The sequence below is a fragment of the Phyllobates terribilis genome, unplaced genomic scaffold, assembly GCF_046119375.1.
Source record: "Phyllobates terribilis strain yellow unplaced genomic scaffold, ASM4611937v1 Scaffold_5__5_contigs__length_657084704, whole genome shotgun sequence".
Classification (NCBI taxonomy): domain Eukaryota; kingdom Metazoa; phylum Chordata; class Amphibia; order Anura; family Dendrobatidae; genus Phyllobates; species Phyllobates terribilis.
The window spans coordinates 511,836,516-511,850,547 of NW_027362765.1; the positions used below are offsets into that span (position 1 = coordinate 511,836,516).

The following is a 14,032-nucleotide window of genomic DNA, read 5'->3' on the forward strand; positions in this document are numbered from 1 at the left end:
CGCTACTTCAAGTTGCCTGAGGTTTGGATGAAAGACGGAGTGCATAGCAGCCCAATAGAAGCCATTGATTGGCTGCAGGACTCATGTGACGTGACTGTCATATAAGCCCCAGCGCTGACATTGCTGGAATGGCGCAGGCACAGGAGGAGAGTTTATGTTCTGTTTTTATATTTTATAAGGGGAACTACTTTATATAAAAAGGAGTTGTCCAGGCAGTGGACAAAATCTTTAAACTGAAGAAAATGCCACTAGATCCATAATGCTGGATGTGTGTGAAATTTAGGACAGTTACCAGCACTGATAAGAATGATATCAAATAACTTTTCCACTCACTTACCACATTGTAAAAATTGAACATTGAATGCAGAAAAACATAAGCATACCTTTATTATTATAGACATCTAAGTAGTTAGGAGCTGAAAATATCGTTATTAAAGAAGGAAACCCCGTTGTTTGACTTTTTCTGTACATTCGATAACTGCAGTGAAAAAATATATATAACATGAGATTTAATAAAAACTGCAAATCTAGCAGTTAAAAAAGCAAGCTAACACTTCATAGTCTTACCCAGCATCTTGTGCTTCATGCGCTCGAATGATTGACAGCAGGTTGTTAGTTAGCAAAAACTCACAAACAGCTGGGTAACTGAAAGAAATAAGAATATAAATAATATAATTATATTCAGTCCACATTATGAAGTCCCTAGATATTTTAAAAAGGTAACACACCTATAGAAGTAAGAGCATCCTCTGACTGTGTTATGACTGAAGTGTTCTTGCGACTTCTCGTTACCAAAATCTTCAGAAGGGTCCGACCACAACAAGTCACACATGGGGCCAAAAGCCGGAGGTTCCTTGAACCTGTCTAACTACAACCAGAATAGAAGGCATGCTTGTTACAATACCGCTGCATGAGAGTTAATGTGTCAGCAAATACCAGGTATTAAAGGGAACCTGTCACCTCCTGGCTACCCTCTACACTGCCCCCATAGCGTTGTTAGTGATGCACATTGCATCACTAACAAGCTTTTTTTCATTAAAATTGGTGATAGTATAATGATTTTATAACCTTTAATATACTTAGATCCTACCTGTTCGTTCAGTCATAGGGGTGTGATTGTCATATTCAGTCACTGCTGGCGCCGCCGATGTATTTGAATATTGCTCCCGGTGTGCACTATTATTGTGGGGCGCAGGCGCATTTGAACATGCCCGGCCGCCTGCGCATTGTGTGGCTGTGTGATTACCAGCTTCACTGCACCCGCGCTACGTTCCCCGCGTGTGCGCAGTGAAGCTGAGAACTACACAGCCTCACACTGCGCACACGCGGGAACATAGCGCGTGCGCAGTGAAGCTGGTAATCACACAGCCACACAATGCACAGGCGCGGGACCAGCGGCCTGACATGGACAAATGCGCATGCACCCCACAATAATGGCGCTCGCCTGAAGCAATATTCAAATACATGGGCGGCGCCAGCAGTGACTTGAACACTGCGCCCGCCCCTCACTTAATATGACAATCACACCTCTATGACTGAACGAGCAGGTAGGATCTAAGTATATTAAAGATTATAAAATCATTATACTACCACCAATTTTAATGAAAAAAAGCTTGTTAGTGATGCACATTGCATCACTAACACCACTATGGGGGCAATGTAGAGGGTAGCCAGGAGGCGACAGGTTCCCTTTAAAAATTATGTATTGCACGGGCAAATTCAATCAATATCCCACATACAGGGCTTGGGGCAAATATAAGCTAGAAGTAGGAGAGAGGGTATGTGGTTGAGATATTTTATCAATCACCCAGACTTTCTTTAAATATTGTCCTAGAGAAAGGTCAATTTATTTATTTTGTCAACCAAAATACTGTTTACTATTAGATTAGCCAAACCTGTGTGACTAGAAAGATGAAGCTGGCAAACCACTCCTCAAGGGGGTTTCTCAACTGCTCTAATACTCATGACCTAGCATAAACTAAAAAATAAATTGGAATGGAGGTTGTGTGAGTGGGGGGGTCATACACCTATCGATCACCTGCAAAAAGCTCCAGCATTGGCCGGAAGTAAAACCGTGCACAGAGCAGCATGGCTCCATCCCGGTGTTTAGTGGCTGCTCTTGGATATTGCTCCATTCCTTTGAGCTCGAGATCAGAGATGACTCCAATCCTGACTACAGCATTGCTGGCTCAAAGCAACTGATGGCGAAGAAAGTTTGCTATGGCAGGCAAGGCCTAATAATCGCCTTCACTTTTTAGTAAACTTTTCAGCATCTACCTGCATCATCCTGACTGGCATAATATATTGTTATTTAGAAAGAAACACAAAAATATAAAAACAGAATATTTGACAACCAAATTTATATGCACCGCAAAGTGCTCATCTCACAAAAAAGATGACCCCGGACAGCTGCACCTGCAAAAAGGGTATAACTTTACAAATAAGGTGACACAAAAACAAGTTATTTTTTTTTAAAAAAAACTATTTTTTTAAATTGTGCAAATGGAGTTAAAAGGGTTTTCTAGGATTAACATTTCCCTCTCCATCAGATTCCACTAGGTAAAAATGACAACCTCAATTATTGTTCACTGCTGCCCTGGTCTTTGTTAAGAATCCAGCAATGACATCACGACTACGGCATAAGTGACCGCTGCAGCCAGTGACTGAGCTCAGCGGCTCTGCTGATGTAGAGGAGTCCCGACATGGGCTGTAGTTGTGACGTCACTTCTGCAGTCAAAGACCGGGGCAGCAACAGAGGCACAGCGAGTATCACCCGAGTTTACAAATTTGGAATTGTCAGGTGGCTTACTCTTTGGAAAGAAGGGCAGGAGACATTTCTAGGTGAAATAAACTGTTTTAAAAAAACAAACAAAAACCCCCCACATTCATTATTATAAAATACATATTTCATAATTCTGAAGATACTCACTCTTTTAATGTCATCTAACGTGTGTATTTCTGGAGATAGTCCCCCATGGACACAAAGAAATTGTTGGTTTAAAAGTGCAGCTAAGGGAAGACAATCGAATGCTTCCATACAGGCTTCATAAACTCTTTCTGAATATTTTATTTTACCTAAATAAAAACAACACAAGCTATCACTAAATAATTTCTAACATGAAAACTAAAAAGATTAGGATTTGCGCTGACAAAATGAATTTTCCCAAACATAAGTTTAACAGACCACCACTCAGGAGTTTCCAGGACTCCATTTTATCGGTATCCACCATTGACATAATACCAATTTTTAGAATGTATCATATGGGATGCCGGAGAGTTACTGCACATATTCCAGACCCACTCGCCACAATCAATACCTGGAGAAAGAGGCCTGCAAGAAGACAGCAGGGAATCCTGGTTAACTAAAACCAAGTTATGGCCTTGTTCTGGCTCTCATACACTTACATTGAGTAATGACTTTCAGATCACCCAGCAAACACTAGAAAGATCCTGCAGGTCACAACCTGAAAAGACCGTGCATAGCAGTGGCGATAACAGATGAAGATGGTGGCTGGTAAGTATATTAATAAGTGCAGGGAACTTACATTAGTGACATCACTCCAGCAGTAAGTAAGATAGATATAGATATAGATATATATATATAAAATCTGCTGGAGTGGTGCTTTAATGTCAATTAAAGACTTCTTGAAAGGGCTAAGGTTGAAATGTGGATGGCAACAGTAGAGACTTCTGAGACGCAGGCTACATGTAATCATACAGCACCAGCCTAAACACTAGAAACGAGGCAGCTACAGCCACGACTTTGTGTTGTCAGAATGAAATCTTGAAAGAATTACCTGGGACATTAACATTTATGGCCCCATATCGGTATTGGGGCACAGTCAGACGGTCGTATCACTCGCATCGCAATCCTCGGACTGGCCATCTGCTCTCTTGACCTGAGTGTGACAGCATGTATTTCTATGCATCTGTCACGCTCAGGTCAGGAGAGCTGACAGTCAGTCCGAAGATTGCGATATGTGATTAATATGGCTGTCTGACTGTGCCCCAGGGCTCTGGAGTCGGTAAGCCAAACCTCTGACTCCAACTCAGACTCCTCAATTTTCATGACACCGACTCCCTCATACATGGCTCATGTTTAAGTGATAAATTTACTGTAGCACAGATTCATCTCAGCTAAAAGTCTAGACCCTTAGATCAGGAATAGGACAGACATTTATAGGACATTTCATAACTTTCCCAAATTCTTATGAAAAAATATTCCCCACAAACTGCATTAAACTACTGTGCCCAATTTATTATATATTTTAGGTGTGAATCGGTCCATTTTATACTGACTCTGCTTCCGACTCCACCAAAATGGACACCGAATCAGACTCCACAGCCCTGCTGCGCCCTTAGATAGTTAGGATTAAGACTCTCAGCATACCCGTGATCGGCTGATCAAAGGGGTTGTAGCACTTCGATAAGTGGCAACACTTTAATAATTATTAAGTACAGGTCCATATTTCAGAAGCAATTGTGCCAGGTAATACAGTTCAATCTCATTAACTCAAAAAGGATGAAGTGGCATTAAACTGTAATACTGGATACAGCCACTACTAACAGTAGTGAGCCTCCCAACAATGTAGGAAATCCTGCAAAAACTAAGACCACCACATTTTTAGTCCCAAATAACCCCTTTAAAACAATTACATTTTTGTACTTTGTGATTATCCTTCCCTACAGCAAACCACACTGAAAGATGTAGTTAGCCATGTCCGCTATAGGTGATCATTAATATAACAATGCTCGATTATAGGACTTGTGCTGTGAAGTGTGAAACTTACAAAGTCTAATATAATAGCGTGTATCCCAAAAGAAAGTCACATAATGCATGGGGTTCTTACTTACATTCTTGTTTAAAAGTGAAATATTCTGTAAGGTGCCTGCATTCATGATTACCTCTCAAAAGAAAGAGCGTATTGGGATACAGAATCTTCAGCACCCATAGATATAACACGCACTGTTAGGAACAGAAAACAAAGTAAAACATCCGACTTATTTCTAAAAATTATCAACAGTTTTCCTGTAGTCCACTTAGCATCTTTAGTGCTGCACCACCTGCGATACCCACCTATAAAGGGGATGCAGCAATGTGTAACCCCATAAACATGCAAACAACCAGTCACAGAAGAGTGTGACTCCTAATTAAAGGATTTTACTTTTTTTTTTAAATAAAACTTATTTCATTGCATAACAAATAAGAAGTCATGAATCTTTGTAATTTAGTTTGTGGCTCAATCAGTATTTCTAAAACATGACTTTTTACTGGGTAAAAAAAGAAAAAAAAAAAAAGAAAAAAGGTTTTTATTTACATCCAGTGAATCCAATATTTCTCACAGTTGAGCGTTTTTTCAATTAAATTCAATGTGGGCAATTTTCAGAGGACTAAACAGATTGTCATTGTTACAGTATTGTAGCCTGGGAACCAGAAACTGTGACCCTGAGAGTCATCAGATTCAGCAGGATTCACCTGAAACCTTCAGTTTAACACCTGCACTGCCTGGTTCTTAGCAATTTAAACCAGAACTAACTAATCTAAACATAAAAATAAAAGGTCTTGTCTGTATTATGAGAGCTCAGTTATGTAGTTAGAAAACATACACGCAATATATATTCATGTGTGTAATTACTTACAGTGAGTTGATGACATTAACCACCAGCTACTTCATTAAACCACCAGTGAGTTTTAATTAGTTTGGTTTTTCATATCTGTGTTTCACAATCAAGAGTATGGACTAGATGTGGGTCTTCTATCCCCAACTCGACACCCTCAAATATATACATATCAGAAAAATATAGTATTTACAATGGAGTTCAGCTTTTTATAGAGAGACGCCTTTCAAAGTGTGAGTCACAGATCCCTGTTGATGGTCAGCACTGACACAAAGCATGGACTGCGCTGATAATACCGGCTGTGCTTTATCAGTGCTAAGCTAGAAGGAGGTGAAAGACCTAAGCTCACATCACGACCATGAGTGTTCATCTCCTGCACCCAGGGCGTAGTTCAGAAATTACAAATCACCAGGCGGTAAAGCTGTGTGCCCACGTAGCGTTTTTCAAGCGTTTATGCTGCAGAATTTCCGCAGCGTAAACGCTTGTGAAACGCTAGGTAATCCGCACCCCATGGTCCCCAAGGGGATTCCGCATGTTCTATGCACATGCTGCGGATTTTTCCGCAGCGTTCATGCTGCGTACAAAAATCCGCAGCATGTCATTTAATTTTGCGGAAGCGCAGCGGAACTCCCGCCATTGACTTGCATTGAAACGCATAGAAACCGCGACTGTACATTTGTACAAGAGGCTTCTATGCGTCTCTATGTGCGGATGGTACCCAGTTCTGGAGGAGAGGAGACTCTCATCCAGACCTGGGTACCATTGTACCTGTAAAAAAAGAATAAAATAACAAAAAGTTTATACTCACCTTTCCGAAGGCTTTTCTCTGAATGCCGGCATCGCTTGAGGACCTGCGGTGACGTCACAGTCATGTGACCGCAGGCCCTTCACCGCTCTGTCTCGCGATATGCCGGCAGCCGGGAACCAGACAGGAATGAGCGCTGCAGCACACACCGGGGCCTCGGGGGTGAGTATAGCTTTATTTGTTTTAATTTTTACGGTTCACACTGTATAAATCCATGCCGTTTGCATGGATTTATACAGTGTGACCTAGTTGTCAAGCACTTTCCAAGTGATGCCATCGCCTGGAAAGCGCTTGTCAATCTGCATGCGGAAACGCATGTGAATCCGCATGTATTCTGCAGGAAAAACGCATGCACAATCTGCATGCGTTTTTTCTGCCAGGGAGATGCAGAAATGCTGCAGAAATTTTCTGCTTCATTTCTGCATCGTGGGCACATAGCCTAAGTCAGGAAGACTTACATTAGACTTTCTCTGCCACAATCAGCTGCTGCCAGTGGGGGGCAGTGTGGGGAGGGGGGTTAAGTTGTTGCCAGTGATGGTGCATGTAACTATACAGCTTAAACTATACAGACTTCACTTTCTGACTCCGGAGGGTGTGGACATGCCTGTCTGACTCTCTGCTAGATTGTGGAGACAATACGGCGCCGGACTACTGGCAGCCCATTGCAGCAGCAGAAGCTTCTACTTTATTTCAGTTACAGTTTTGTTACAGTTATTTTATTTTATTATTTTATTACCTTCTCTGGATTGCAACGTTCCTGTATACTTGTCTATTGGGGATGGAAGATGCAACACTTCCCACACTATCAACTGCTGCTGGGCACACAGCACGAGATCTGCACCTGGATCTTCCTCTACCACTTACAAGTCTCCTGCAGGTACAGACACTCTGGGGCACGCAATACGGACCATCTCAGCTAATGCTACTGAAGGATGCATGCTGCTACCCACAGCCTGTGACAGGGATACAGCCATATGTGAGCGGTGGAGGTCACTGCATACGATTTGCCATGGAGAGGACTGGTGTGACGGGTGGAAACAATGACGGGATGGTGGACCCTAGGTCTGTTGCTAAACGAGCAGTGTATTCTAGGGATCGTCTTCTGGAACTGCGCAGGATAAAGTCTTCTCCAGCAGTGGCAATACTGAATGTTCCACGGGAAATAAGGAGACCTTTCAGAGGCTGCAGAGCAGGCAAGAAGATCAAGTCCTGGAGGAGAAGGTTTAAACCAGTGGTCCCATCCATTATCATGGGTAACGTACGATCGCTGGGAAATAAGTCGGATGAACTGCTGGCTCTGAGTAAGACCCAGAAGGAGTTTAGGGAATGCAGTCTCATGTGCTTTACAGAAACCTGGCTGCATGAGGAGGTCCCAGATTCATGTGTCTCGGTACCAGGGTTTCAAATGGTTCGGGCTGATAGAGAGAGAGTTAGATGCGGCAAGAAAAAAGGTGGAGGAGTGATACTCTACATTAACAACAGATGGTGCAATCAGGGGCATGTAACTGTTAAGGAGAAACATTGCTGTCCAAATATTGAACTGTTAGCAGTGGGCCTCAGGCCTTACTATCTGCCTAGAGAATTCACTCTTGTTATTGTAGTTGTGATGTATATACCACTATGTGCGAACCCAGAGGCTGCTGGGGATGTGTTGTCAGGGGTGATGGCCCGGCTTCAGACTAAACACCCAAACTCTCTAACTGTAATTTCTGGGGATTTCAATCGAGTAAAGATCTCATCTGCAATACCAAAGTTCTATCAATATGTCAAATGTCCTACACGGGACAACAACACACTGGATCTCCTCTTTGCTAATGTTAAGAATGCTTATTCATCGGCTGCATTACCCCCCCTGGGGAAATGTGACCACAACCTCATACTATTGTCTCCTGCTTACCAACCAGACGTCCGCAAACAACCAGTGACAATTAAAAAGATAAGGAAGTGGTGTCCAGCAGCAGAGGAGGCGTTACAAGACTGCTTTGATTGTACAGACTGGGAGGAGATGTGTAACATGAAAGAGAATTGTGATGTTAATGAGATTACTGGCAGAGTTACTGATTGCATCAACTTCTGTATGGACATTGTAGTACCTGTTCAAGAGATTCGGTGTTATGCAAACAATAAGCCATGGATTACAAAAGAGTTGAAACATTTACTAAACATGAAAAAACTGGCTTTTAAAAGGAAGGACAAGGAGGCATTGAAAATTATACAGCGAGACCTAAAGGGGAAAATTAAGATTGCTCGTGAGGCATTCAGAGTTAAATTAGAAAATCAATTTGCACAAAAAAGCTCCAGAGAGGTGTGGGCTGGAATGAAGCTAGTGACTGGGTTTAAGGCAAGGTCGGAGCAGGGGGGTGGTGGACTTAGAATGGCTAATGAAATGAATGAGTTCTTCAATAGATTCAGCAATAAAGGTGCGGTAGCAGCAGGGAAGGGGGAGGAGGCCGGGGAACAACTAGCTAAATTAACAGGGGGTGAAATAGATCATTTCTCGGTCTCCAAAAATGACGTGAGGGACCAGTTTAGTAAGCTGGCCATTGGCAAAGCAGCAGGGCCTGACGGTCTCAGTCCACGTGTCCTCAGAGTGTGTGGAAATGAGTTGTGTACTGTCTTCCAGCATCTCTTTAACCAGAGCTTACAATCAAAGAGAGTACCAGTGCTATGGAAGACTTCCTGCCTGGTGCCGGTTCCCAAGACTACCTTCCCGGCTTCCCCGGGGGACTATAGACCGGTGGCCTTAACATCGCATGCGATGAAGTCCTTGGAGAGAATAGTACTTGCTCACTTGTGTCCGAGGGTGATGGCGCATACTGATGCTCTTCAGTTTGCGTACCGGCAGGGACTGGGGGTGGACGATGCTATAGCGTCTCTGCTACAAACAGTACATTCCTTTTTGGACAATGATGGAACCACAGTGCGTGCTTTGTTCTTTGATTTCTCTAGTGCGTTCAACACATTAGAGCCACTCTTACTGCGTGGAAAGTTGATTAAAATGGCGGTGGATGAGGGACTTGTGAATTGGATAATTGACTACCTGTCGGATAGGCCACAGTTTGTTAGGTGGGGGACGGCTACATCAGATAGTGTACCGAGCAGTGTCGGAGCCCCGCAGGGAACAGTGCTGTCGCCATTCCTCTTTACATTGTACACAGCTGACTTTCAGTATAAATCAGACCGTTGTCACCTCCAGAAGTACTCGGATGACTCTGTGATAGTTGGCGGTATTGGGAAGGACCAGGATGAAGAGGAATATAGAAGGGTGGTTGCAGACTTTGTAGTATGGTGCCAGGCTAACCATCTAGAACTAAATGTTAAGAAAACCAGGGAGTTGGTGATGAGCTATGGAAGGTGCAAGAAGGTATGCCTACCTGTTACCATTGACGGTCAGGATGTGGAGATGGTGGACAGTTTCAAATATTTGGGGGTTTACCTGGATAGCAAGCTAGACTGGAAGTGCCACATGGAGAAGGTCTACAAGAAGGGGATGAGTAGATTGTACTTCCTAAGGAAGTTAAGGTCTTTTAATGTGTGTGGCAAAATGCTTGAGGTGTTCTACCAATCCATTGTGGCTAGTGCCACCTTTGCAGCAATAATTTGCTGGGGTAACAGTGTGCGTGTTGCTGACGCCAACAAGCTCAACAAACTTATAAAGAAGGCTAGCGCGACGGTGGGCCTACAGCTTGGGACTTTTGAAGAGGTGGTAGAGGATAGGATTAAGAAGAAGTGCAGAGCTATAATGGGCAACAACACACACCCGCTTTATGAACTGTTTGCGAAACAGAAGAGCACATTCAGCAATCGCCTAATACAACTAAGGTGTAAAAAGGAAAAATACAGGAGATCGTTTGTTCCAACAGCTATGGGGGTGTTTAACAAATGTCTGAAAAGCAATGTCTAAAGCATTCCAAATGTTATGTTATCATATGTGTCATGTTCGAGATCTGTGTTCTGCTGCTGTGATACCGCAATTTCCTCCGGGATAAATAAAGTATATCTTATCTTATCTTAAAATCTTAATTAGCCAGGCGATTAGATTTGTTAAGAGAAATACACTATTATCTTTGTGTTTCTGTTGACTTATAATTGTATCTGCATTTCTGTGGCTGGTCAAGAATGTCATACTATTTGTAGAAAACTGAATGTTGACTTATCTTTGTTTGGAAACAAAAGAGCCCCTACTATATTAACTATGTAAATAGATTAGCTCAAACATTGAGATATGAAGCTGCCATCACTAACCCCTTACCTGTGACTGATGACCTTTATATGTAAATATAAAAAGGGTTTTTCTATCCTGCTGCTAAGAGACTTAAAAACAGAGAATCAAGGAGAAGCATGAGGGCACTCAGACTCTCTGAGAACATCAGCTTGGAAGTATGGCTTTACCCAAAGAGACACAGATTTGGATTCTAAATGATTCTAGTATAAGGGTATATAGCTCTGACAGGAAAGATACGGATCTGCTCCATTGAGCGTCAGAGAAACATGGATACATTTGGGGAGACCAGGATGGGATGATGAAGTCACCTGGCCTCATGGATATGTTGTTTGGGGTTGCCAGGAGGGACCCACCGGTCGCCTGGAACCCATGGAGACATTCAGAAAAGCCAAATTGGGACCCGCTGGTCATCTGGCCCCATGGAAAAACTAGGAGAGGCCAGGAAGGGACCCTCAGGTCTCCTAGCCTTGTACCTCAATGGACTGCTAGATTCCTAAGCTTGCCGCTACCTTCTCTCTGTGGGGGCCCGCCAGAAGCGGGGGGCCACAGGTTGAGGTAGCTAGCCCTGGAAGTCCCAAAGTCGCAGCTGTTCTATCCCAGGCGGGAGGAGCAGAAGGGTGAGACTGTGTAATATTGTACCATCTTGGGTATTTGCTGGGACTGTTCTAGGTGTTTATTGTCCGCTTTCTGGGTCAATAAAGTATTGCCACTCTGTTTTACCCTCACCCTGTGTTGTCTGAGTAATGTTACGGCCACGGAAGACCCCGGGTCTTCACAGTGCACTATAGATTTTATTTGACTCTTCTGTGGAGGCATTATGGTATTTGATGCACGCAGTAGTATTTGTTCGCTGGCATTTAAATTAAATAATTAGGACAAAGTACAAAAAGTTTAAAAAACACTGATGTACAGTAGATCTTTTTATATAAAAGTTGTAATATAAGGAACATGCCTTTTAAGAATTATTTACATAAAAACCCTGAACATGTTTACTGTAAGGAATAGGGATGAGTGAGCATGCTCAGATAAGGAGTTATCTGAGCGTGCTCGGGTTCGGACAGAGGAGCCGGCGCACTTGAGTCAAATGCGCGGGTAACCGCGGCCACATGTATCGTGGCCGATTCTCCTCATGTTTAGTGCCAGTGTATGCCCATGTACAGGTTGCCCCTGTAATAGCAGTATTCATGGAGTTTAAGAGGCTATGTAGCCTTGGTCTAAAGCCCACTGTACAGCTAAAAAACAAAGCTCTCAATTATATACTAGAGGGAGACATGAATAGTACATCCACTACATATGCAAAGCTACATTCAAATAAAATAATACTTGGCAGAGCTTGCAAGGCTTACTGCTACATAGTCACGATGACCAATCTCCTGTATTACACAAACACAGTAATCAATAGGACCTGAAAAACTTAATGTAAGCTTGTATGGAAAGTACAATTAATCATAACACATGCATGCCAATATTGAATTTTATAAAATTACATGGAGATAAAAATGGATTTACCTCTATACTAAAGTACCCTCTGTCTACGTAGTCACCCAAGAAGAGGTATCTTGTGTTCGCTGGTGATCCTCCTACTTCAAACAACTTCATCAAGTCAAAAAACTGCCCATGAATATCACCGCAAACTGGAGAAGAGGCAAGAAACAATGTCAGCTGGCGAACAGACAAGCACACAAAAAAAAAAAAAAAAAAAAAACACACAACACATGGAAATCCCTGACCACTGGTTCATGCAGAAGTAAAATATTCACCTGTTATAGGAGCTTCAACTTCTATCATCGTCTTCTCTCTCCGTAAAATTGCGGCACCCTCATTGATGATCCGAAGTGCAATTTCTTCATCTACCCGACCTTCTTTTATTAAGTGGTTCTTCAAAATGTCCACTCTGGGTTTTCCATCAATATCAAATACTTCTTCGGATGTTAATCGGTGTGTTGGAGGAAAAGGGACAGCTGCAAAAAGAAAATGTATTACTATAAATTAACAGACACCCAAAAGCACAGGACTAAACCTAACTAACCAACAGAAGAGACAGAAAAACAACTACTATGCAAGAAGAGCACAGCAGCTTCAGCCGTCTGCAGCCCGGTACCAGGTGATGCAGTAAGAGTAATGTTATTTAGGCTCTGTTCAGAGATTTCATTTACACCTGTACTCCCCAGGATTTAGCACTAGCTTTTCACAAATAAAACAGCTGCACAAAACATTAACAGGGAAGCCATGGCCAGTAGGAGACAAATACTGGCTGCGTTGTTGCAGCGGTATGTTTCCTTGTGAAACTATGCAACGTTTTCAGAGAAATCAGTTAGAAAAGCCAGGCACGATGCTTCTAGGATGACTAAAGCAGTTCTCTGATGGATTTGCTCCCTATGACTGACAGTCTCTCACTTTACACAAAAATAGGGAGAGACCTATCAGTCTGGTGGAGCCACTGGGAGACCGGCCTTGAACTGGACACCCGAGATGCATCATCACCATCTGGCTTTTCAAAGTATGTTTTCTCTGAAAAGGCTGCAGCTTTTCCCAGTAAAACATAAAGGACTCCAATAACGCAGCCGGTGTCTGAATCAGCCGACAGGTTTCTAGCCCTCATTCAGTCCACCGATGAACGCCGAGAAGGAAAGAAAGAGCGGGGAAATATGATGGGATAGAACGCCAGTATCTGAAGCTCCAGGACTGGCATACCTTTTTGTACCCATCACGATAAGTCATTATTTATCTCTGATTATTATGGTGTAAGTGGGCCACTTTATCTACACTGCAGATTACATGCAGTCATTTTGCAATATTGCAGATGATGCATCTACTTATGTATTAGCCTACATCAATGGCTGATCATATACGGATGGTTCGCTTTGAGCTACTGATAGATTACCATTCTCACCGGTGCACATTAGTCGGCTTTACCGTTTTAGGGATTGAACAGGGTTTTCTAGGGTCAGCCTTGGGAAGTGCGAGCACCACACTGAATTTTGAGGTGATAACTTCCGCGGTGAATAGGGGTACATGGCATTTCTCTTTCTGATTGAGTGAAGTGTATTTCTAAGTGGGGACTACCACAAATTTCTACACATTTTTAATTCTATTTTCACCTTTTAAGTTATATACTGTGATTACTTCAAGTATATAGGTATACCCTGCACTTGGGAATTAGGTATAGATATAAAATCTATATAGTGCTGCTACAGAGATCATACGGACTAATTGCACAGCCATGTATGGCATCATATACAATATTTCATATATTGGTAAAGATGGTCTTGGATAAGTAGAGACATTTTTTTTTTTATTTCCAAGGCAACATAAAGGTTTTCTTGTCTTCCTACAGATTTTATTGTGTGCGTTTCTGTAATATATAGGTGTTTTACCTAAAT

At 42.5% G+C, this 14,032-nt stretch overlaps 1 protein-coding gene across 7 annotated transcripts in view; it reads right to left on the reverse strand.

Annotated features, from left to right (window-relative positions):
• The window catches only part of PPP3CB (protein phosphatase 3 catalytic subunit beta), a 71,976-nt gene that overhangs the window by 32,558 nt on the left and 25,386 nt on the right, over nucleotides 1-14,032 (reverse strand). For all 7 annotated transcript variants that reach the window (XM_073685648.1, XM_073685644.1, XM_073685647.1 and 4 more), the window contains exons 2-8: nucleotides 12,410-12,610; nucleotides 12,159-12,283; nucleotides 4,855-4,966; nucleotides 2,930-3,075; nucleotides 729-868; nucleotides 568-645; nucleotides 384-478 (exon numbers count right to left, since the gene is read on the reverse strand). In XM_073685648.1, the coding sequence (XP_073541749.1) occupies nucleotides 384-478; nucleotides 568-645; nucleotides 729-868; nucleotides 2,930-3,075; nucleotides 4,855-4,966; nucleotides 12,159-12,283; nucleotides 12,410-12,610 (897 nt within the window). The remainder of the gene's footprint in view (nucleotides 1-383; nucleotides 479-567; nucleotides 646-728; nucleotides 869-2,929; nucleotides 3,076-4,854; nucleotides 4,967-12,158; nucleotides 12,284-12,409; nucleotides 12,611-14,032) is intronic.